The following is a 27,488-nucleotide window of genomic DNA, read 5'->3' as shown; positions in this document are numbered from 1 at the left end:
AGGGAAGTTTAAAAATGAATTTAAAGATGTATGTGTGTGTTTAGAAGTTAAGGATAATATGAAACAAACGAAGAGTGGCAGATTATTCTGAATGGTTGAAAACGTAGTTGACCTAAATTCTTGCAAGACCATCTCTCTCTCTTTCTTTCTCTTTCTCTTTCTCTTTCTCTTATTACCCAACCCCCAATCTTTTAGAATATCACGCTTTAAAGGCGCTTCGTCGTCTCTAATTACACGGAAACCGGTAGAGATACGGAAGGTAGATAAGAAATTAACGTGTTTCCATTCGTAATAGGACGTTGTTATAATAGGTAACGCCATGCATTTATTTCGCTAACTCGGCACAAATTCCTAGCGTAAGTTAGACGATAACCTAGGCTCCTAAACGTAATGGGGTAATATCGTAACGAAGATATCTTTTAGATTTATCTTACTTATATATATATAACAAGAAATAGATTCATTAGATTTGTTATATTTTTCTTTATTTTATTTATCTCTTAATTTTAATAATTATATCTACCATTTGTTTGATAGTTTTAAATACAATCTCAATATTATTCTTAAATTATCTGAATATAGAAAAATAATATTAAATATATCTAAAAATTGCTATTTTATACAACACTATATATATATATATATATATATATATATAAATTCTAAACTATATTTAGTAAATAATAACAGCACACAATTACAATGGAATACATAAAATAATATTACACGAAAAAATAGAAAAAATAAGGTTATGTCATATGAAAATCTGAAAAATATCTACGACGTGAATATATCAAAATAATTGAATTGCAATACAGCGCCATTTATCGATAACCTACACTACCTGAAGACTTAGATAACCTTTAAATAATAAATCCTTATATTAGTAATAAAAAATACAAATAATTACATTAAGATTGGTTTAATAATTTCGAACTTCATTGGAAACCAACAAAATGACACTAAATTTTAATATATAAAGATAAATATATGTATATAACGTACGTATGAATTATAACCAAATATTATATACAATTAAATTCATATACTGAACTCAAGTTTAAAAATTAAAATTAACCTAAATAATATATTTTAAAAATTAATCAAATATAATATAAAAATACAGTGTGAAATTGAACTCGTGCAGTTTCCATAAAACCTTAAAAACATACATCGTATTTAAATCAATAAAAAAGAAACAAAAAAGAACTTAAACTTCAACAAGCACAAACTCATTATTTAATTATTTTTCTCAAACAAATAATACATACTTGTTACGGATGAGTATATCCTTTAGTTACGGTACTAAGGTAAAGTTATTGCCCAAAGGAAAGGAAAGGTGCAAAACTGACGAATAAGAATGCGAATAATACGTAGACGAAGACAAGGAGAAGAGTTGCCTGAAGCAAACTGCTGGATCGGTACTGCAATATACGAAGAGAACTCTCGCATCTTTCTCGTATGCAGATGTTACGAGGCCCTTAAGGGATATGGGGTATTCTTCCTTCTCGATCCAAGTATCCACCTTCACTTTCTTCTTCTTCTTCTCTTCTTCTTCTCTTCTTCTTCTTCTTCTTTTTCTTTTCAGCATCCTCCTGTCGGTCCATAAAAAAAAGAAACAAACAAAAAAAAAACAACAACAACAAGATAAAAGAATGGAAAAGATAAAAGGAAAGAAAGGAAGGAATCATCAACATTCGTTCGGACCTCCCGCACGCTCATCTTCTCGCAGTTTTATTGGCTTAACTTCACTATTTTACAGGCAATAGTGGATTAAGAGGATTAAAGGGAATCGTCCATGGGTTCACTCACTCTCTTTCTCTCACTGTTTCTCTTCCACTCCTACTCCCACTCCCTTTTTCTATCTATCTCTCTATTTCACTCTCTTACTCTATAGAGACATAAAGTTAGTGAGATACGAGGATTACCCTTCTTCTAACGAGGGACCGCTTGGAGACTCCAAGTACTCCACTGCGAGTTTCGATAAAAAGTCGATTTACACCGATGCGAGCCCGCATACTTTCAACATATCCTTGATCCTCTCTCTCTCTCTCTCTCTCTTATCTCTCTTTCTCTTTATTTCTATCTTTTTCTATCTTCCTTACTATTTTCTACTCTCTTTTACTATTACCTTACCTTTCGTTCCCTTTAACCGTCTTCAACTCTTCTTGTTTAAAGATTATAACTTACGCGATACTTTTTAAGGATTTTCTATCCCCACCAACTGAAAAACTTGTATTTTTTTATATTAAAATTATTTATAATATATTGAATTGTAATTAATCTTTAATTGACAACGTGGATGTTTCAATCTAAGCTATTACTATGTTTAAATAAATTTTAGATTTAATTTAATAATTTTTTTATTAATAAGAAAATAAAATTATTGAATATTATTATAGAAATATCTTTAAAAAATGCTAATGAATTTTTGAAAATTGATTAAACTTATTTAAAACATTGTTAATAAAATATTCATGATTTTAATTATAATTAAAACAATTGATTAAGTAAATAATATCTTTTTATATTATTATATTTATTATTTTATATTACACAAATATTTTTTTCATTTCAACAAGAATTTAATTTCTTTTAATATTAAAATAAATAAAAAATAAAATAAATCGTTGAATGCATTTAAAACAGGTCACATATTTTCTTCTCATAGTCTTTTTATCGAATAGTAGTATGCTTACAAACTCTCTTGTCCTGTATACACCAAAAGTATCAGGTTTAACGCGCATCCTTTTGAGACTACCCTTGAATACAAGAACCTATCTTTTTCTTTTTTTTTTCTTCTATACAGATTAAAGCATATGGCGTTTACTATCTCATCAAAAGTAGACCCGTGGAAACCAAACTTAAAAAGAATGTTCTAGTGAAATATCAACTTGTACTTACATACATGCATCAACAAATTTATATTAAAATTTTTCTTAAAATGTGACAGACATATATTTAAATATTATTTACAACCTCTTTCTTATTATATTTATATCTAATATAAGATAAATCATACTGATGACTAAACAAGGCTTCACGATAATCCTGTTAACAGTATATAGCTGATTTCCCTTCCAAATCATTTTAATACACACACATACACATTAATATATTCAAGCAGAGGTCAGGTGACCCAAGTCTTTTTATCATCTTGACCCAGTTTAGTATACCCTAGAGAAACAGATTAGACACGTAAATACTTACTTACTTACTTACTTACTTACTTACTTATTTCAAACTTACTCACTCACGTATCTTTCCCAATCTAACTCTGTCACGTCAAAATGTTATATTACATTCGAACATTAGAATTCAGCATCTCTCGGTTTATATTCCCCCCTATCATTTTGCTACTCACCCACCTATAATACTTAATATCTTTTGGTTTATACTTTTAGTAGAAGTATCTTAAGTACTTTTCTACTTAGATTTACCTTGACTCGTTAGGCCAGTATGTTTCTCTCTCCTCTTCTTCTTCTTCTTCTTGACCATTAATTTACGATGTATCACGCGTCCGAGTGAAGTTTAATGCTCGCAACGTTTCGTATACTGAGTTTTACGAGCTCGACGTTACACAGTTCCGACTATTTCAAAATGAAATTGAGAACGCGTTATAGTATATACCGACACGTCAATGTATGTTAGTGTCGTAATATGAATAAAGAATTTTTTCTTCTTTTATATCGACTACGATGGAATTTTAATGACCACGTTCGTCCTATCATCGATTCAAATTAAATTCGATATATATATATATATATACATCATATATGATTCCTAAAAAGTTTGCAAAATCTTATCAATAAAATATTCAACTTTTATATAACTTTTGAATCAAACAATTATATCTATCCTATAATTTTAGAAATTTAATCAATGTTATCACATATTCAACATTTGTCATATTTAACTATAAATAATATTTCATGTAAAATTAACATAGATTTGAGATGTGAGAATAATGTTTAGAAATGAAGAATGAAATGTTTTTTCTTTTTAGAAAAAAATAAATTTCTCTTCTCTATTACTTTAATGTGACTCGATAATACGTAATTTATGATCTAGATAAAAATAAATAAAATAAAAGTGTGAGAAAAAAAAATATAGCATAGTTCCGATGTGGAATTTGCTTGGGCATCTACACAGTAATGGGGTCCCGTGTGATCGAACCCATGGACCGGCTGTTGTTCCCCCACTCTCTAGTCTGAGAACTTTATCCCCACCATCTTATACAAAGTCACCGACAGGTCGTGAATTTCCCCCACTTACTTCTACCACCATCCCCCACCCCCACTCTAGTTTCTCAGTTCAGTGGCGGGAGTCATCAGTCGCTGTTGTATTCTCAGTCTGTCACCGACCGCGTTAGGGTTCGGTTCGTTTTATAAAAGTGAATTCGTATTGATATAATATCTTGAACATTCGAACGATCTAATATAAAAGTGTTTTTTTATAATCAATTTCGTGAGTGTATCTACGACGAAAAAAAAACAAAAAAAACCAAAAAAAGGTATGGTAAAAAATAAAAGTGAAAAACAAAGTATTTGGTGTGACGACTGATCAAAAAATAAAAATAAAAAAATAACACACGTGCCTAATGTAATTATACATCGAAAGTTCCTGTGTATATTTTCATAAATTAAATTTAAGTATTAACAATAATAAAAAAAAAAACTAGGATTTTAATGAACTTAAATTGGCTGTGAAGAAAATAAAAGAAACTTAGTTTTTTGGTGATTTAAATAAGTGGGGTGGTCAATCAACAAAAGTCGTGAGAAAATTAAAGATTCATATAAATTAAACGATCTATCCTATCAAAGTGAAACGAATTGACGTCCTTTATAGGTTGAACGTTTTAGGTTTTATCTTTTTTCCTTTTTTTACTCAATCTCTGTTTTTCCCCCGTTTTTCTTTTAACTCGAATAGGAAACGGATACGAGAAATGTCCCACGCTGTACGATTCGTTTTAGTTTAGTCACGGATCATCGTACGGAAATCAAAACCATTGAGAGAAGAAGAAACTAGTGGTGATGGTGATGATGGTGACGATAACGATGATGATGATGATGATGATAGTGTTGGTGTAATCGTTTATCGATTCTGTTGGACAAGAAATAGAAAAAAAAGTAAACAAGTTTCATTAAAGTAAAGTGTTCGATTACTTTAATTTTTATTTACAACGATTAAAGTGATTGTTTTTTTTTTATTATTATTATTATTATTAAAATATTCGAAAGAATAATGTTCTCGTAGTGTATTTGAATATTTAATTATTTACAAAATACACTTTTTTATTTTTTTATCACGTGTTAACAAAAATTTGCATACAACACGCATACATAATATGCATATGAAATCTCATACCATTGCATTTCCTTCTTTCAAATTTGCAAACTCAAAACGAAAGGAATAATAAGAAAGTGTCGGTCTGCTGTGAGTTCTTCTTGTAGTACCGTTGACGAAGCTTGGTTTAATTTTGGGTACAACATGCGTGTCTTTTTCTCCATGTTCATCTTCATCTTCAACAACTTCTTTAAACTTCTTCTTCTTAACGTGAAATGACGGTGCGTTAGTTAAGTAGTGTTGTGTGTAGCGTGTTAATGGTGATATGGTGATGTTGGTGCAAAAAAAAAGAGAAAAAAAAATATTAGTAAGTAGCACCTTTGTAACACGAGTTGTGCCATCCATCGACGTCGCGTGGCTTTTCCTTTGAAGTTCTTTTTTCATCTCTTTATTTATTATTATTATTATTATTATTATTATTATTATTATTATTATTATTATTATTATTGCTCAAAGGAAGAAAAATCTCTTTTTAAAAAAACCAACGTCGTGAGTAATTCCCCACCGAACCCACAAATAAAATTAAATAAAATCAAATAAATAATAAAAAAAAAAAAAACCAAATAATAAAAACTAAACGATACGAAATAAAAATAACAAAAGTGGGGGGATGAAAATTTAGGAAGAAACAAATCGATGAACAAAACTTTGAGGAACAAACCCTCACTTACTCCCCCCCATCAATCGTTTATGGGATATATCGATAATGAAGATAATTCATTCGTTGTAATAATTTTCTTCGAACATTTTTCATTACGTATGAAAGTGAACGGTGAAAGATCAGCTCGATGTGCGATCCCACGGCTTTATTGGATCTAGTGCCGAGCGAAGGATTACTCAAGAGGCCCTCCATGGATTACAACGAGTATACCTACTGCTACGGTGGTGGTCGAGGTGGGTGGTATTTCTCTTTCTCCCTCTCTCTCTCTCTCTCTCTCTCTCTCTCTCTCTCTCTCTCTTCCCATTTCTTCACTATTATCCCGACCACAACTTCAACGAGATCGTATTCTTCTTCCTTTTTTTTCTTCTTCTTTTTTTACGTCCCTTTTATCTATGCCCTATCTAACCCTCTACGACCTACATTTTTATATTTTTTTTTTATTTTTAAAATACAATCTAATTATTCCATCATGGTATTCGAAAATTATTTGATTTTTAACAACCCCATTTTTTACTTGCAATTTTTATTTCTTGAATTATGATTTTAATAAGAGTATAGTCATTGAATTTTAATCGTGTATTAATTAAGAACATATTCATTTGTTATAATGAAAATATTTAAGTATGAAATAAAGTGCATTTTTCGTAATGTTGAGATTTAGTTTAATGTAATTTATTTATTTTTTTTTTTTTTTTTTTAATATTATTTTAAATCGATCATAATTTTGAACGCGTTTGCTTTTAATATTAACCCTTTGCACACTCAAGACCTTTTTCACTTGCACTAACCACTTTCACATGCAACTCGAGACGATTTCGACCAAATTAGGGAAACATTTTACACGTACTTTAAAGACATTTATAAACAAACAAACTTATACAAATAATAACATTTCTATTTATTTATTTTTATATCAACAACGAAATTTGAGAAATATTATATTCTGTAATTAGTTTTTGTACAATATTTCGTAAAACAATACCCAAGATGCATCTTAGGTTTATCAGGACACGTATCACAATAATATGTTACTTCCCACCTACTTTTAGGCATATTACGATCAGAGCAAACCTTACAGTCCCTTTTCGGCCCTTTAAGTATTATCTTGATGTATATCTTAAAAGAAATATCTTGTCACACATCGTAAATAAGCAGATAGAGTAACAAAAGACTTCAAATCAGCCGCCGGGCGCCGTATCGGCGCCTCTCGAGTTGCCATTTAAATCTGCCGGGCGCCGTATCAGCGCCGTTCGAGTTGTCACTTAAATCTACTGGGCGCTAATTCGGCGCCACTCAAGTACAAAAGATTATTTATATTATTATTATATATAATAATATTAATATAGTTTGTTTTTTTAATAATAATATAATCCTTCATCAATAACGTGAATCATTAAAATCAAATACTTTATTCAAATAATTATATTTATTTGTTAATACGAAGTTGTACAAATACAAAAATAAATTTTTAAATAAATTATTCCAGTAACCATAAAGATTATATAAATACTAATGAATTTTGTAACCAATGAATACAACTTTAATAAAATTCACCACCTTTGCCAACGAATAATTCAAACGAATAAAAATTGTTTAAAAAATAATCGTTATTAAATAATAAACGATTATTTTCATCATTATTGATATATACACATATACAAAAATATAACATTTTAATGTATAACTATTATGTCATAGTTATTATCAAATCGTATGGAAATTAAACTGTAACAAATTCGAACTTACTTTAGGATTTTTTTTTTTTTTTTTATTTGAAGAAATGAGGAAATGAAAGAGAAAGGAAAACGAAAAAAAGGTAAAAAGGAAAATGAGGGAGGGATTACATCCCTCTCGGTTTGATGTCACGGTTTAGAACGTATATACATTATAGCACCGAGCGTATTTGTCAGAGCTGACATTTCGAAATCACACACAGGGTGAAACTTTTTACATGAAGGAAGAGAAGAAGTAGAAGAAGAGGGTGGTGGCAAACTCTCGTTGGTATTTTACTACTACTACTACTACTACTGTGGTGGAAATGGAAATGGAGAACGATTTTCGGGGGTTTGAATTTTAAAGGGAGGTGAAAGAGAAGTGTTAGGGAATAAAAAAAGGGAAAGGTATAAAGTGTCGTTAGAGTTTTAAGAAATATAAACGTATCGACAAAGTATTACTCATTCTAATAGTCACCCCCAATAACCACATATCATTTACGTTGCATTAACTTAATTCTATGAATTATTATTATTTATTATATTTTATGTTTTTTTTTTTTTAGATGTTAATGCAGTATTAGAATAAATGAAATTTATATCTGAGATTAAGAAACGTAATAAATTAAATACAACCGAATTTTTACACCGAGTATATTAACCTCAATTTATGAATTATTATTCAATATAATAATTTTTTTAAATTATGCGCTAAAAAAATTAATAATAATTATATCGGAGATTAAAAAACGTAATAAATTAAATGCAACTGAATTTTTACACCAAGTATTATACATTATCACTAATTTATGATTTATTAATATTGTTTTTTTTTTTTTTAGAAACTAATGCAATAAAAAAAAATGAATAAAAAATATTTATCTAATACTAGGAAACATAAATAATTAAATAAAACTAATTACATTGCTTCTAGCTCATAAATTATTATTTAATATTTAGTTTTATTAACTAATTTAATAAGAAACGTATAATTGAGAAAGTGCGATTACAATATTAGAAAAAAAATAATAATAATAATTAGAAATAAAAACACATCAAATTTATATATCAAATACAAATTAAGATAATAACACACTTCTATTCGACTTTCGATCTTACATTTTATTTTCCACCAAATAGATAGAGAGAGAGAGAGAGAGAGAGAGAGAGAGTAGTTAGTTACGTATAAATAAATCAATATGAACAAATAAATAAACTAACCAGTTAAAACATAAATACGCGTATGGAAATTAAACGAGAACACGGAACCGGTATCATAAATCGACAACGAGAGTAGTCCGGATTACAAATTAAACGAAATCGAATGAGATGGAAAATTTCACCATAGAAAAAACTACCATCATATTCTTCTTATTCTTCTTTTTCCTCTTTCTTCTTCGTAACAAATCACTCGCGGAAAATAAACTACGTACACTTTCATAGATATAAAAAGAAAAAGAAAAAAAAGAAAAAACTAGAAAATGAAAAAAAGTCTGAAATAATAGTAGTGACATTAAAAAAAAGAAACAGGAAACACCTCGTGCACCTCCACCTTCACCCCTGCCCCCCCCTCCCAAGCGGTTATTATTCTTACGTTAACTTTATTCTACTTCTCGATCTTTTTATCTTTTTTTTTTCTTTTTATATTTTTTCTTTATTTTTCTTTTTTCTTCTCTTACTTCTTCTGTAGAGAGTTTCCTTACGGGATAGAAAGAAAATTCTTCTCTACGTGGAAGATTGGATCCTCGTGCGACGTGTCGAGGGAGGTGAGAGATTTAACGTTTTTCTTCCTACACAGGAAGAAGCAAGAAAAAAAAACACACACACACAGACCAGAAAAGGAAAAAGATAGCACGATACCACCAGTCCTTCTACCCCCTCTTCTTCTTCTTCTTCTTCTTCCTCTTCTTCTTCTTCTTCTTCTTCTTCTTCTTACTACCGATCTGAACGTCGCGATAAAGGATTTATTTTAGGGAAGAAAATCGATCGTTCGGAAAGGAACACTTTCCCCAACCCAACCCCCTTCTCATAGAAAGAGGGTGAGAAAAACGAGAAAAAGTACTGATAGTAGTAGTAGTAGTAATAGTAGTAGTAGTAGTAGTAATAGTAGTAGTAGTATTACAGTACTATACTTACTACCATAGTGATAGTTATCATGGTGATGGTGATAGTGATTGTAGAAAAAGGTAGGATCCGAAGTAGGTGTACGAAGTAGACGACGATGAGTGCTCCTGTTGGAAAATAAAAGAAACTGTAAAATAGGGAAGAAGTGAAGAGGCACACTTGGTTGCATTACCACGTCGCTCGCGTATTTATCACTCTGACATTTCCAAATGTCGCACGGTTTATCAGGTAACTCCCTGTGGTAACCTTAAGGCTCGTTCGCACGCACGCATTCACGCACCACTCACATATATACACATACACATATGTGTGATACTTCATTCGGTAGGATTTTACTCGTTTGATAAACTCTCATCTCTATTTCATCTCATTTCATCTCATCTCTCGTATCGTATCGTATCGTATCTTCTCATCTCATCTTTGTCACATTTCATTTCGTTTCATTTCATTTCATTTCGTTTTATTTCGTTTCATATCGTACTCATTCTTTGATCGAATGTTTTTTTTTCTTATGAATTTTTTTAGTTCTTTTTTTTGTATTTAATATAATTATAAATTTTTTAGTAAATTATAACAATACATAATTTAATAATATAGGAAAAAATAGAAAAAGTAAGGTTATGTTATGTGTAAATTGAAATAATTGAATTGCAATACAGCACCATCTATTGAATATTTACAGAAGCTGGATATCTAGATAACCTCTATAATAATAAATCCATAAATTAGCAATAAAAAATAAAAAATAATCGAAATAAAAACTGTCGTATATTATAAATTGTAAAAAATATTCTATAATAACAAAACTTTCAGTAAATAAAATAAAATAAAAGTTCAGTAATTTCAGAATCCATAGCAAACAATGTGACACTGAATTTTTATATATTCGTGTTTAATATTGTTGACTAATTTTGATATAATATTTTGTTGTTGTATTTTTTTTTTTTTTAATTTTTTTCGTAGGAGTATTAAAACTTTATTTAAAATACATTGTTTAAGAAAGGTATAAAGAAAACACTGTAAATACCTGTATAACTTATTAGGTATCAGATTATCTGATTCTGTCCCGAGATATAGTAAAACCACTTAAATCCTTCCTGACCCTTTTCTGGCACTTAAAATGCCCAGGTAAAAAAAAAAAAAAAGAAAAGAAGAAAGAACCCTCAGGTAAATTAGCGACACAAATCCGAGAGATTTTCAACGGTACTTATTTTCTAGTCGGAAGATTACGTATGTTTAAATAACTATATTAATGACCCAAAATATTAGTACAATATTGTGATACTTAAGTTAGAAAAATCTGATAATCTTCTAAATATATATATACAACTATTTTATATTTACAATTAGTCAAAATAATTTTACCAAATATTTGACACAGGATCGATCAATCTATACAATTGAACAATTTATTCTCTTTAGTTTTCAATTTAATATATTATAATAATAGATAAAATATTGTTATTAATTATTATTATGCATTAATGTATAAAATAATTTGAACAAATTCAATAATAATTATTAAACACTAGATTTACAGACTGAACCAATTTGACTTATTTCAAATTTATTTGCTACATATATATGAAACTTAAATATTATTTTTTTAAAAATATATATTAATTTTTAATGCAAGTAATGAAATATACGGTAAATATAAATTCCTCAACTCAACCCATTTCTTCAATCTTCATTCAAACAATGTTTGTAAGTTTCTAAAAAATAGTAAACAAAACATCCATAAGTCTAGTGTTAAAATAAATCAATCAATTTGAGTTATTTAAAATTTATGTATAAAATATAATTAAGGAAAATAATTCTTATGATCTTTGAACCTTTAACAGAATTGGTGAAATTATTCCGCCAATGGTAGTAACTTAAACGTTCACAAATTTCCTTCCCTTTTAACTAAAGATCGTTGAAAAGGAGTTGCTAGTAATGTGGTTCAGGTTTAGTTTCTATCCAAAATCAAAGCAGAAGTCGAGGAAGTGCTTCCTTTCTGAACCTCCACCTCCACCTCCTACTCCTCCTCCTCCTCCTCCTTCTCCTCTTTCTCTTTCACCATCCCTTCTTGCAACGTAGCTCATTAAACTTATTCACTTTAACTACATTCAAGTTTCGAGATAGGTGCCCCTCAATGCACCAGTCAGTCCTACGTGCCTGAATTGCATCGTAACGATCCTTCGAAACGACCGGGAGATACCAAACCCCACAACCACCCTCCCACCCCCCCTTTTCACTCTCTCTCTCTCTCTCTGTTTCTCTTTCGTACTATCTTCCTCTCTTCTTCTCTTCTTGCACACCCCTTCCGGTTTCCGGCGCGCCGCAAATTTTCGCACTCCTTCCTTCCTTCCTTCGCCATCTTTTCCCGTGAAAATTGCAAATAGGATAGGCGTTCGTTCGTTCGTTCATTCGTTCGTTCGTTCGTTCGTACGTTCAATCGATCATTCGTTTTCTAATCCTTTAGATCAAACTTTGAACTATTGTAGGAACTCATAATTCAAATTTTTACTTTGAGTTCTTATTAGATTTATTTAGTATCAAGTATAATTGTAACATGAAATTTCACATTTGTTTTAAATATGAAATTTGGTTGATTTGATAAAAAAAAATTCGTTCGTATTTAAAATGCAAAATGTTTCAAATCTTTGTGATTATGGTAAAATAATAAATTAAATAATAATATTTATAGAAAAGATACTTTATGAGATAATATAAAGATTCTATATCATAAGTGTTATTTAAAAAGTTAACGAAATAATAAATAGACATTTTTAATATTTCAATAATTATTTCGTATGAAAATATTAAAATTTCAAAGAAAAAAATAATATTAAATTAAAATATAATATAAAATATATAATTAGTTAAATAAAAGTAAGATTATAGTATGGCACAAGTCCTGTAAACCTAATATAAATTAATAAAATAATAAATATATAAAAAATCATTAATTATTTTCTATATGAATATTAAAATGTTAAAAAATATATTAAAATAAAATATATAATTAAATAGATAAAAATAATATTATACTATGACATAAGTCCTGTAAACTTAACACAAGTTAACGAGGTAATAAATAATAAAAAAAAGTCATTGATTATTTTCTTTAATTAATTATTGAAATGTTAAAATGTCAACAACAAGAAGAAAAATATTTAAAAAAATATCATGTGGGCAGATCACACGTGTTAGAAGTGAAACCTTCGAAAATCTAAGTTTCGAGAGAATGAGACGACTGCAGAATATCAGGAGTAGGATAATTGTTGGGTTTATTTGTTATAATATTATTATTATATTATTGTTATCACATTCAAAAATTATTATACGTTTTATTGAAAACATATATAAATAAATAACATATTACACAGTAAGCAAGTTTTCAATTCAAAGAAATGAGACGAGTTCCTTCTGGTAACTAAAAAATGCATGGTAACTAAACACCTCTGTTAGTGTAGTAAACACCTCTATAGTAAGGTTTTTTCCGAAAAGTAGTGAGGTTTTTTCCGAAAAGTAGTGAGGTTTTTTCCGAAAAGTAGTGAGGTTTTTCCCGAAAAGTAGTGAGATTTTTCCCGAAAAGTAGTAAGGTTTTTTCCGAAAAGTCCGTAGGGTCTTTCCGATAAGTCCGTAGGATCTTTCCGATAAGTCCGTAGGGTTTTTCCACTAAGTCCGTAGGGTCTTTCCGATAAGTCCGTAGGGTCTTTCCGATAATTCCGTAGGGTCTTTCCGATAATTCCGTAGGGTCTTTCCGATAAGTCCGTAGGGTCTTTCCGATAAGTCCGTAGGGTATTTCTTTCTTTTGTTATTTCGCACCTTCTTTCTTTATTTCGACCGTCAGTTCGTTTGTTCCTTATTTTTTTGTTGCATACTAACGTTCTTATCTCTGTTTATTCTTCTACCCTTCTATCGCTCCTACCTACAAACATTTCGAGTATCGAAAGAATACGTGTCCACGCTTTGTAGTATGCAGTCGCACACAGACACACACATATACAACCAGGAGTGATAACTACGAAGCATAGCATAAAGAGGAGACCGAGAATAGGAAAAACTGTATAGCTATATTCCGTCTCATTCCCTCGCAGTCTAAATCCTATGTTTGTCTCTTTTTCTCTTATTATTTAGTATGACAGCCGTTTCATAGCTTCGTTACATAGCTCCGTTTCCGTTTATTTACTTTTCAGATCACTCCCATTCTAAAGAAGTTTTCACTTCAATAATATAATATATCGTATAAAATATCTAATTAATGAAAAAATAAAAATAAGACTATAGTATGGCACGAGTCCTGTAAGACGATGTGTTACACATACTAGTATAGTTAGAAGTTACTAGTAATAACCCCCCACAGCGGTACCTATTACCGCCTCCGACGTTAAAATACCAATATAACGAGGGCAGCCTTCTTGAATTACGCGGCAGGCTGGTCTATCGAGATTAACGTCTCGTAATAACAACCGGACGAAGGATAAGGTACGGGGAATGCTTCGAGGGAAGAAACGATCGGAACACCAACCAACCAACAACCGACAACCAACCAACCAAACTACTTGCACTATACTATCCTTGATACTTCAATAAGAAAGACAAAGACAAAAGAGATAAAGAGAAAGAGAGAGAGAGAGAGAGAGAGAGAGATTAAATAATAGAACAGAATTTCCCAAAGTATTTTTTGTTTATCAAATAAAAAGATTTTTTTTACAATTGTTACTTAGTAAATATTTAGATGTAAATATATGTGTGTTCCTATATTATGTTATGGTAATTTTAATATTCGATAAATGGGTTGTTCAAAAGTCAGATTATTTATTTGAAATATATATTTTTATTATTTTTAAATAATAATAATTTATTTATTTTAAATGGATTATTTATCGAATTGAATAAATTGTAATATTACAATATTAATTTTTATTGTTATTAACATTGATAATAATTCTAAGTTATATAGATTTTTTTTTCTTTAATTTTATTGATTTAATAATCTAAATTCTTTTTTCTTACTACGTATCACAATTTGGGAAACCCTGCGATAAAGTAAAATGAAATATATCAAAAAAGAGAGAGAGAGAGACAGAAAGAGTAACAAACTAAGAGAGTGACTGAAAGAGAAAGAAAGAGAAATAAATCAAATGAGTAAGAAAGAAACGAATTAAATGAATAAGAAAGAGAAAGAAATAGGTTCAGACTAACATAAGTGAAAGTGAATGAAGAACAGAGAGAGAGAGAGAGAGACAGAGAGATAAACTAAGAAGGGGAAAGAATAAAAGGAAGACTTAGAGACTGAGAAAGAGAAAGAGACGGAGAAAGAGAGAGAACAACGTACCTTCGATTCTCATTAGAGGCACGTGCGTGGTTATCGGTTGCTCGTCTATGTCGATCTATAAACCAGCTCTCTGGAATCTAATTGCTGGTGAACTTGGCTTAGGATCGAAGGATTCATTCTTTTCTCTCTCTCCTCTCTCTCTCTCTCTTTGCCTATATATCTGTCTATGTATCTGTCTATCTATTTGATTCCCCCTTTCCTGTTTTCTTCCCTTTTCATCTTTTACTTTACCTTATTACCTCTCTTCTTATATATCGTTCTCTTTCTTTTTCTCTCTTTCTGTCTCTTTCTGTTTCTTTCTGTCTCTGTCTCTCTTATTTTTGTTTACCTTTTGGTGCATCATTACGTTTAAAAAACTATGAGAATGCAATTAATTGTCATCTATTGTGTGAGTCGATTTTTAAAATTAATTAAATTCTATTTAAAAATTCTTATTAATTAGAGATTAGTCTTGAAAAATATGATTTTAAATACAACACTTTTTAAACAACATTTTAAAATTGAATAAGTATTAATACTTATTTCTAGAAGAAGTTTGAAAATAATGAATAATAAAAATAATATAAAATACATAATATAATGATAAAAAATATAAAATGATAAAAAATATATAAAATAATATATAAATATATATAGAACTAAGAGTGTGGATAAATGATTATATTTGCAATAAAATATTTAGGAAAATATATTAAAAAATAAAAAAAAAAAACAAATTATTACATGCTACTTTAAAATGAATGATAGATACAGCTGACGTGACATAAACTTTCCTTTCGTCTTAAAAAAAATATCAAATATAATTAATAACGTATTAAAATATAATTCTAAAGTATATAAATTCAACACACATATTCACACACATTCACACGCGCGATTTGTCACTATTTTTCTATTATAATTTATATTTAATATTTTATTAAATGTAACATACGACATTTTTACACGCGTTCGTTTAATTATCAAACGATAAACACTTTCAACATATATTAAAAAAATATATATTAAAAATATTCATATCTCGACGATTAAAAACAAAAGAATTTTATTTAATAAAATATAACTTTTTCATTAAAAAATTTATTATAATAAAATTCATTAGAAAATTCACAATAATCAAATTCATTAGACAATTCACAATAATCAAATTCATTAAAAAATTTACAATAATAAAATTCATTACAAAATTCACCATAATAAAATTCATTAGAAAATATATTATATATATTTTCTTTTAGAATTACGCAAATAAATACAAAACCCCCCTATACAGTAAACTAATTTATTTCGTTGGCTTGTTTTCTCACGTTAATTCGAGAAAAAAAAAATGACCTATCGTTCAAACTAAGTATTAGCTTTAGCTACTGTCGAATCGTCCTTTTCATTAAACGATAGCATCAAAAGAAGAAGAAGAAGAAGTAGAAGAAGAAGGAAGTGAAAAGAAAATGAAGGGAAAGAGAATCGAAAGAGAAACACCATGGAAACGTGCAACACGAGAAATCCCAGTTCGAAAGTTCGGATCTTTCACTTCCTCCTCATTCTCTCTCTCTTTCTTTCTCATTCTATCCTTGCCACTGCTTCCCCCTTTCCTTCCCCTCTTCTTCCTCTTCTTTCCCCCCCCCTTATCCCTTATTTTATCCTCCGCGTTCTGTAAATCACTCAGTTCTCTTTTCTTTACGTAGGTGAACTCTAACGACTTCGCCTTCTCGCGTTGAGGGTCTTTAATTAATAGTTCGAACTCGCTTCTCTTGGATCTTATTTCACCCGATTCGAACCAGGGAACACACACACACACACACACACACACATAGATACAATCGTACGCACGTACACGCATACACATACGCAATTATGTGAGATAGAACGCCACGTTGATCCTAAAATAAGAAAAAGAAGAAGAAGAAGAAGAAGAAGAAGAAGTGGTAGTAGTCTCATAGAAAATAAAAAAAATAAAAATTGGAAAAGAAGAGTGGGAGATGAAGGGAAAGGGAGAAAGGGAGAAAGGGAGAGGTTAAACGAACGATCGCTATCGTTCATTAATTGCACCGATTAACGAACGTGCTAGTCAAAGTACCTAAGTAAGAAAAAAAGAAGAAAAAAATCGTAGTCTGGAATCGTTCGAGGACTCGTTAACGCCTCTTCTTCTTCGTCTTCTTCTTCTTTTTCTTTTTCTTTTTCTTCTTTTTCTAATTTTCTTTTTCTTTTCTTCCATCTTACTATCCTTATCCTACTTTTCTTTATCGTTCGAGTTTACTCGTTGAACTAATTAATTCCACGCGAAGGTTTACTGTTCTGTCGTTCTGTTAAAGCTGGGCTAACCGATGTTCCCGATCGAAGATTTTCCAATTACCAATGTCGATTTACCGATGCGATTATCGATTGGTCCAGGTGTCCAACTCGTTTATTACAGGTTGCATAAGAAAAGGAAAAAACCAAAAGTAAAATGTAGAAAGGTTTATTTTTCTTCTTCTTCTTCTTCTTCTTCTTCTTTCATCGTTTAATTATTCAACCAGTTTATATACGTCAGATTTATATTTTATATTAAATTAATCAACAACAAAATTAATCAGAAAACAAGAAGAAGAAGAAGAAGAAAAAGATTGATTAGAAATGAAAGAATTATAAAAGAATGAAAACAAATGGAATGATAATAAAACTTAACCAATTAAAATCAAAGTTCTGTCTTGATTATGATGTACAACAAACAAATTTATATATTACAATTAATATTATTTAAAAAAAAAATTAATCAAGGAAGAAAAAGTTATATTAGAAATGAAAGAAATATAAAAAAATAAGAAAAAAATGAAATGGTAATAAAACTTGATCAGTTTGAATCAAAGTTCTAACTTGATTATGGTATACAACAAAACAAATGTAAAGTAATTTAAACTATAAAAAGAAAACCAGAGAATAAAAGGAAGAAATCAAACGAAAAACAGGACCTTTTAATAAAATTCAATGAAAACAATCCACCAAAAGGATTATTCCTTTATATAAAAAAAAAAATTAAAAAATATTGAAAAAAGTATTCCAATATATACAATTTAATAAAAACAATATAACAATAACAATGATTTCTTTATAAAAAAAAAAAGAAAAATTGAAAAAATTATTATAATATATAAAAATTAAATAAAAACAATATGATACCTAAGAATAATTTTTTTATACAAAAAAAAAAATTGAAAAAAGTGTTAGAACATATTTGAAGTTACTGTATCCTACATACTAATCTCTCTCTCTCTCTCTCTCTCTCTCTTTTTCTCTCTTTTTCTCTCTCTTTCTCTCATTTGATTTTATTTGTTAGAGTTGTACAGTTTCTTTCAACGTGTTTCGTAGGCGATTATTTCTAAGGTCGTTAATTACGTTAACTGTCAGAGAAACCGAGCATGATCGCGTGCGACGTCTAGTTAACACGCCTACGTATACACGTCCGTCGATACTAATTAATTCACGGCGAGTCTTGTTCGCCAGCAGGTACTTATCTCTTCGTATACGTTGTATGTGTTCATACGTATGTAACTATACATATGTATGTATGTGTGTGTTCATTTTGGTTGATCAAATTAAACCAAATATATCCGTGAAATCTGTCAAACCAAAGATTTCTAGATCAAAACGTTGACGTTAAATGAGATTAAAGGATCTTTAAATCATTCGAATAGAATTAGATAATGAATTAAAAATTTAGTTATCTTACTATACTTCTGTCTAATTTTTTAACATAAAGAAAGCTTATTCCAATTATAGAAATAACGTAGGAAGAAGAATAATCAATTACATATATGACATAAAAAATTTATTGTACGAACACAATGATAAAAATGTTATAATAAGAATTTTGATTGATCGTATGCACTAATGATAAGATCTATGAATTAGGTTAAATAATATTGAAAATAATTTATGCGATAATTAAGTAATAGGTGTGTAGGTATTGATTAATTTTTGTTTTGTTTTGATTAATTAATGTAAAATATAAAGTTGAAGTATATAAACAGGTCAAAAATAGTTAAACGATGAAACACGAGGTATTATTAGGTTGATAAGATTATTAATAAAATTATAAAATATTCAATGAAAAGAAATATTAACAACTGAATTGTATATATATATATATATAATTGTATTATTAATTTAAAAAAATTAATTTAAATATAGTTTTGTATAATTCAAATGAAATTTTGTATAATCGATCAGCGTGCATTTTTGATGTGACCAATTTTGGTCAACTTAAATTATGCGTAATTATTTAAAAAAATAATTCTATATGAAATTTCATTCGAATTCAACAAGATTATAAGAAATATTTGTAAAATTACAATATTAAAAATAATATATTAATAAATATAATTTTTTTTCAAATCTTTTAATAATTATTACAAAATAGGTCAAGTATACCATTTAATAATAAACTTATAATATCACAATCATAATTATGACAATTATATTTTAAAACGAACAAATCGACATTTAAAATCCCCTACAAAAAAGTGCAAAAAAAAAAATTAAATAAAACAAAAGTTTTCATTCGTCACTATCATCATACACGTCACTATCATATACGTCACTATGCTTTTTTTCTTTGTTTTTTTATTATCACGTATCAACGTAAATTAAAGTACTCTTTTTTTTATATTCATGTTACCTTTTTTATTTTTAAATGAAGCAACACGTAACACCCCCGCGTGTATTCGATTCGCGCGCATTTAACACGTCGAACACTCGGCGTGTTGTGCACCTTGCCAAAAACAAGACACCTCGGGGCATCGATTATTATTATACCGGCCCCGATATATCCGCCGGTATCTTTCACGCTCGCGTATCTTCCTCTCATATACACGTGTATGTATGTGTTTATACCTTTATACTATACTAAACTCCTTCTCATCCACACTTTTATACTTTTTTATTTCTTTTTTCGTTCAATACGAGCTCCTTCTGCCGACCATCTGTCTCTTCTTCGAAAGAGAAGTTTATACCAAATGAACACCGTCTTTTGGTAAAACGTTAAGGTAACATTTTACCAGACTTGCTTTCTCTTTCCAACACATACACACAGCTATATACGTATGTACATATATAAATTACAACTTAACCAAACTCATTCGTACACATACGTCAAAAGGAATCATATTAACACGCATATAAATGAATCATTCATATATACTAACCAATTTTCTACTTGAAATATTCACATGCATACGTTCTATGTATGCATATGTAAGTATGCACACGTGTGTATATTTTTGCGGGGTTGTTTTATTACTACCTTTTTTCATTCTTTCCTAATGTTTTCACTTTTTTCTTTCTTCTTCTTCTTCATCTTCTTCTTCTTCTTTTTGTATTCAAGTTGTCTTCCTTTAAAGTTTTTTTTCGATCCCTGTCATGCGTGTCGTCCCTTTGTTGATCCCGTTGAATGTTCTTTTCTTTTGTTAATATACCTTTCGTAATAGCCACTTTACTCATCCCTTTTTCGGGTGTTTCTCGTCATATACGTGAGATACTTTCCCCGACAATATTCATGAACGTGTATTATTTGACTAAAAAAGGAAAAGGAAGGATAAAACAACTGGTATTAAAATCGTTCACCATATTTTTGACTCCGAGTTATTATTAGAGGGTCTTATTTTATTTTATTTTTTTTTTTATTTTTATTTGACATATTTGTCTTAAGATTATTTTCTAAAATTTATTTAAGTTTGGTTATTTATTTTGATTAACATTTTGTATTTATTTATTTAAGATTTTTATTAACTTTATTTATTATTTTGAGGTTATCTAGGTCTCTAGTTACTGTAAGTTTTCAATAGATGACACTGTATTACAGTTCAATTATTTCAATTTACAGATGACACAACCTTACTTTGTCTATTTTTTTCGTGTATTATTATTTTACGTATTTCATTCTGATTGTCGTATTATTTTTATGTTGTTAAATATTATATATTATATATATATATATATATATATCTTTTTGCTTTTATCATTTTCATCTCTAGTATCTTTATTTTCTCCCTAGGAAGTATCTCGAAAAATTCTAAATGGGAAACGAATTAAGTCCTTTCTCATCTTTCTTTTATCTCTTTTAAAATTCTTCTCGTCCTTTACCACGTATTAAAAAAAAGAAAAAAGATAGAAAATGGGAGAAGGGAAAGGAAAAAAAGAGAAAATATTAACAAAACAAAAAAAAAAACAAAAAATAACACAATAAGAATAAAAAAAAAGAAAAATAGTTGAATAAAGTGACGTAGAAAATTTCCACTTTCCACTTTGTTCAGGGATGGAAAAACGAGATAAGTGGAAATGAGAGGGGAAACAAAAAAAAGAATGAAAATGAGGAGACGTAGAAAAGGGATTGGTGGGGAAAAAGAGGATTGGAGTATGAGACAGTGGGTAGAGGGGGATGAAGGGTAAGGAATGAAGGGATGAAAGTGGTATATACATAATGCTCGGTTTAAGGTGTCCGAGCGTTTCCGCGGCTATTCTACAGACATAGTGAGGAAAGAAGAAAAAAAACTGCACCCCCGTATACTTTTTTTTGTCCAACCCTTTTCGTTTTCTTGTAAAATATCTACGAGAGAAAAACCCCTTTCCTACCACCCTCCACGTGAAGCTGGGTACACACGTGTTCGACCTTTCACAAGGATAAGGTAAAACATGTTCTTAAGCTACGTTCACACATATTTTTGCCCTTTACTTTACTCTTTCTTTTCTATCCCTTTTCCCTTTCTTATACTAAGTGCAGTAACATGATCATACCTGTATGTAAGTCTATCTGTTTATGCATGTATGTTTATACATTATATTCCTAGAAAATGTAACTATGGAAAGAAAATAGTAGTAGGAAAAAAAGAAAATTCAGAATAAAATAAAATAAAAGTGAGGTTAGATAGAAGAATTAGAAAGAGAGGGAGAATAGAAAAAAAAATGAGAAAAAAGGTAAAAAGATCTATCCTTTTCCCACCCTTCTACTTGGTCCTTTCCATCTAACCAACCAACTACAAACCTTCCTAACCCCCCACTACTTCCCATCCTACATTTCTCATACTCTCATTTTCTCTCTCCTCGGGCTTCCAATTAAAACCGTTTCACCCCTTGCACGAATTACTCTCCCTTTCTTTCTCTTTTTCCCTTCGACCCTTTTTCTCACTCGCTGGTACAACTAGCAGCCCTGTTTCAGGGGTAATTTTTCAAGATTTTTCCTTGAATGCTTACAAGTAGCATACGACGGGTTTAAGAGAGAAAGGTAAAAAGAAAATAGAAAAGAATGAGAGAGGTGATGGGATAAGAGGGGGATGGGGGTAGGAGGAGGTGGTGGTAGGTCGAGGGGTTGGTTACTCGAGAGATCTTCTTCTTTTCTCAGTGACGAAAATTTCTTAACAAGACGTAACGTTGTGATTCGTTTGGAAACGAAATAACTGCGGCCAAGTAGCATAAGTTAAATGACTACAAGTAAGCCTCCTCTTCTTTTTCTTCTTCTTCTTTAACCTTTTTATTTTTATTCTTCTCATTTAGTTTCTTCTTAGTCGTAGTAATAATAGTAACAATAAAAAGAAAGTGAGAAAAAGGGGATTTGGAAATTATTCTTGAAGTAACGTGATCAAGACAGCAGAAATATGTCTTCGTTTTTGTTCATACAAAATCTTGCTAATTGACTAGTATTAGTATTGTACTAGTATTTTTTATTGCTCGTTTAAACAATAATATTTATACGTAAACATTTAAAAGAAAAATAAAGAATACTTTTCTTTTTAACATTTTATTTTATATTATTATTTATTTTATTAGGACAATAATTTATTCCTAATTTTGTTATAAATTGACTCATTGCAATAAAAAAAATAGAAATTAATATAAAAATTAATTATTATCTTGATTTAGTATTATCTAAGATTCAATTTGTTTAACAAAAATAATTACAAGATATTCCCTTTCAATTTTTCTTAATAATATAATATTATTTATTTTATTAATAATTGTCATCTTAAGACAACATAGAAAATTTTTATTCCTTTAAAAAATATTTATAATAATACACTTAACTATATATATTTAAGATTATAATAATTAATAAGAAAAATATTCTTTTAATTATTTATCTATCTTAAATATACAATTTTAACATATTATGAGTTGAAACTTACCATACATTCAATTGATTGAACATGACTGGAACTAAGCATAATAGCAATATACTTATTTCAAAAACTAGAGGCCCAATTCAATTAAATTAAATTGCAGAACTGCAAGCTAACTTGATAATAGTCTATTACCACTTAACCTTCTATATATTTCGAGGAAAACCTTAAAATATCATAGTAAATTGCACTTTCGTTCTCATAGCTACTCTCATACATTCTATTACGTGATTCTCACAACTAGAGTTAGTATATATAAGGGATTCTATATACCACTATGAAGGTGATTTTTCCAGAAATTCAAGTACAGGCTTTACGAGTAGTTCCAGGTTCGGTGATACTAAAAACTGGGATGATAATTATAGTAGAAGAGAAATCTGCAAGAAAGAGAAAAAACAAAATAGGGGTAGGATGAAGGTAAAGGGAAACTGAATATACATAAACTTAACCCTTCATCAACCAATATTAGTCTTTCAGGGCCAATGTCATATTTTATTTTTTAATTGAAATTGTTAATAATTAATTATAACAAATATTCTTTTTTTTGTATGTTCGTGATACGTTCACAAAATAATTTTCATTGAACATAACATGAGATAAATATCTGATAAAATTGCAATGTTGACGAATTTTCTTGAATTTTTTTACACAATATTTTACTCAAGTCTTTATTTAACATTTCAATAAAAATAAAAACCCTAAAAAGGATATTAATAAATTTTCAGTCATCATTTTGTTAAATAACAATAACATTGAAATAACTCATTCCACGATGAAAGTTATGTTAGTAAAATCTACTTTACCGACGGAACGGTACGTGGGTTAAAATAATTCGACCATATTAACATTTATTACTAAAAAGAAGAATATTATGGTTTTGGATATTCGTTGGGAACGTTAACTTTTCAAATATCTTTTATCTTCTTCTTTTTCCTGTTCTTCTTTCTCTTTAGAAAATGGCCTCTTTTATACGAAAAGGAACAGTCTCCTCGTTGGTTGGTTGTACGAAAATAGCGTATATCTTCGATAATATTTTTACAGGGCTCTAGTAACGTTCGTGGCTCCTCGAAGCAGCCATAATTCACGTCTTCCAACGCGTGTTCCTTGAAATTCGAAAGCGTTTCATCTCTCTCTTTCTCTCTCTCTCTTGCTCTCTTTCTTTCTTTCTTTCTTTCTTTCTCTATCGTTTTCCTTCGAAGGCGCGAACGTCGATCCGTTATTTACAACCCTGCTTCGAAAGGCGAATAAACGTTAAGCGATTTCATTCTCGAGCGATTTCATCGTAGCTCTCTCTCACATCTGCAAAATCGCCAAAACTTTTTTTTTTTCTATCCTCTGAAATAGAAAATCAAATAGTTTTTTTTTTGCCTTTTTTTGTACAACGAAAATTGGTAATACGTTATTATTAATATTTAAAAAATGCTATTTTGTTATATTAAATGTTAAATAATTATTATTTAATTTTAAATACGTTTATCTATTTTTATTTTTATTACAATTGGACAAAATTTGACTTAAGTGATTTAAATGGGATTTTTTTTTTTTTAATATTAATTATTAATTTGTTTGGATAATTAATTGACAATGATTAAAAATAATATCACCTTTTATTTTTTTTAATGATAATAAATATATAATAATTTTGATTTGATCAAAGATAAATTTTGATTTGATTTTAAATATTATAATTCATAATCCGTTTGTAACTTTGAACGAAAACTTTGATAATATTTTATTAATCTAATCCATATGAAATAATCATAATATATTTATAATTGTACTCTTTATAATCCGATAGTAAAATTGAAACTACTTAAACAATCGTGGAAAATAATAGAATGAAAATAGTGAAGTTGGTCACACGTTAGTGGATGCATGCATACAAATCAATTATACAAAATTTCATCCGGATTGGACGGACGGCTGTAATGGTTTTAATGATTGGTAATGAAGTTGCGGTTTAGGAAACATCGCTAACAATTTACCCCAGCGGTATTATAATTAATCATTTAATTTAAACAATACGCCTTCCTATCCAAATATATGTATATTTGTGAAATTTATGACAAAAAAATACAAATACGAAAATATGATATAAAATAAAATCGATTTTTCAATATTAACGATCGATTGAAATGATTTAATTAAATAATATACAGCTAGATTGTGTTACACAATATTTTACCTTAAATGAATCAATTTAATTCTAAAATCATATAATTGAAATTTTCTTTAAAAAAAAAAAACGTAAAGGTGTATTTTATTTAAAAAAAAACTTTAGTAGAAACAGTTTGTACATACATTTACATATTCTACTTATAATATATATTTCTGTAAATATTATATTTTTATTACACTTATCACAGAGAAGCCATAACATCGATTTAATTTGTATAATACTTTAACTTTACAATTGAACCGTATCAGTTTGTTTATATCATTAAATTTCTTAACACAAGAAATAAGGTTAGGTTCGTGTAAAACGACCATCTTTAAAAATGAGTCAATTTGACTGACGTATTAAGTAAATCAAATAAAGATTACTATTACTTAAACTTAAGAATTACTATTTGTATACATAATTCATAATTCTATTTAAAAAAAAACAAAAACAATGTTTAAATTTTAAATACATCTCTAGCAATAAATTCTTAAATGATTCAACGTAGTGTTAAATAAAAATAAAAAAAATAAAAAAAAAGAAAAAGAAAGAAATATTTTAATTGAAATCAGTTTAAAGGGGAAAAAAAGAAATCATGACGATGAAAGGGACTTTAGGGAAGTTTCTCACGTACGATTTGGTAGAACTAGAACACGATACCGATCGAGGTTTTAACAGGGAAAGGAAGGAAGGAAGGAAGGAAGGAAGAAAGGAGGGTTGGGAGGGGGAGGGTTTCTGTTTCGATCCAGTATTAATTCGTTCCGCTCCGGAAGCTAATCCAGACACGAGACTAACCCTTGTCCATCTTCTTCCTTTCCCACCCTCAAATCCGTCGCTTCTGGCTCCCTTCGAAACGTGACTAGGAGTCGAAATCGTTCCCTTCTACGTACTACACGTTTCTCTTCCTATTTTCTTTCTAAAAACCCCGTCCCCCTTCCCTCCCTCTCCCCCCCTGTCTCTCTCTCTCTCTCTCTCTCTTGCCCTTTCCTCGTCTTTTTTCCTCCTGCAGTTTTTCACATTTTTTTTCATTCCCTCTCTCCTCTCTTCTACTCTCCTATCCACGGTTCTCGCTTTAACCTTAGCATTCTGTTTCGAAGCCGTTTAAACTGAAATTCAACGTCTTCCGTGTGGTAGAAACTTTAAGAACTCGTCGTTACGAATAAAAGAGAGAGAGAGAGAGAGAGAGAGAGAGAGAAAAAGAGAGAAAAAGAAACAAAAAATGGAAACCTTGCCACGAGTATAAATGGAAATCGATGAGAAAAATATCTGCGTGTGCCTTTTAACCGTAATATTTTTCCCACCCTCATCCCCAACCCCTCTATATAATAAATATATATTATATATATACATATTTAGATTACATATATATATATATATATATGTATAACTTTAACCTACCAAGCGGTCATTTTTTTCCCCACCGTTTTACCCCCACAATCCAATTCTTTTACCCCCTCCACTTTAAAGATCGATGATTCATGAAAAATATAGTGGAAAATAACAATTTTCGTTATCGAATGATTAATTGCGATCTATCGAAATAAAATATAAATATGTAAAACACACACACACACACACATACACATACACATACATAAACATACGTTTACAAGCATAAATTCGATCTTGAATGTGTACCTGACATTTTCATATTATTTTCATTGATTTTTCAAAATAAAAAAAATAAAATAAAGAAAGATAATAGGAAACAAAAGAAAGGGAAAAATATTCGCATAGTAAAAACGGTTATAGTAATAATAAAGAAAAATCTGTTACCGTCATACCACCTGAATGCGGATTTCATACGAAAGAAAAATAACGCGTGTAGTGGAAAGAAAGAGGGGAGAGAAGAGGAGAGAAGGGAATATATAAAAAGGGAAGGAGACTATATATGTGTAGGGCCTTCTCTAATAAATTCCATTAGGTATGGGCTCTTGCTCGCCGAAGGGCCCCGATATTATGTTACGCGTTTTGACGTGCACACTCTCAATGGGATGTTCAGAGCATCCAT

The 27,488-nt window shown here is 29.4% G+C and overlaps 1 protein-coding gene across 1 annotated transcript in view; it reads left to right on the top strand.

The window, feature by feature from the left end:
* Positions 1–5,698: 5,698 nt before the first annotated feature.
* The window catches only part of Ten-m (teneurin transmembrane protein Ten-m), a 66,366-nt gene continuing 44,576 nt past the window's right edge, over positions 5,699–27,488 (top strand). Inside the window, 1 exon segment of the mRNA XM_089176147.1 lies at positions 5,699–6,240. Within this exon segment, the coding sequence (XP_089032273.1) occupies positions 6,135–6,240 (106 nt within the window). The 5' untranslated portion in view covers positions 5,699–6,134.

The sequence above is a fragment of the Polistes dominula genome, unplaced genomic scaffold, assembly GCF_049000335.1.
Source record: "Polistes dominula isolate Pdom_NZ unplaced genomic scaffold, Pdom_raw_medaka contig_21, whole genome shotgun sequence".
Classification (NCBI taxonomy): domain Eukaryota; kingdom Metazoa; phylum Arthropoda; class Insecta; order Hymenoptera; family Vespidae; genus Polistes; species Polistes dominula.
This window is presented reverse-complemented; position numbering and strand designations above follow the sequence as displayed.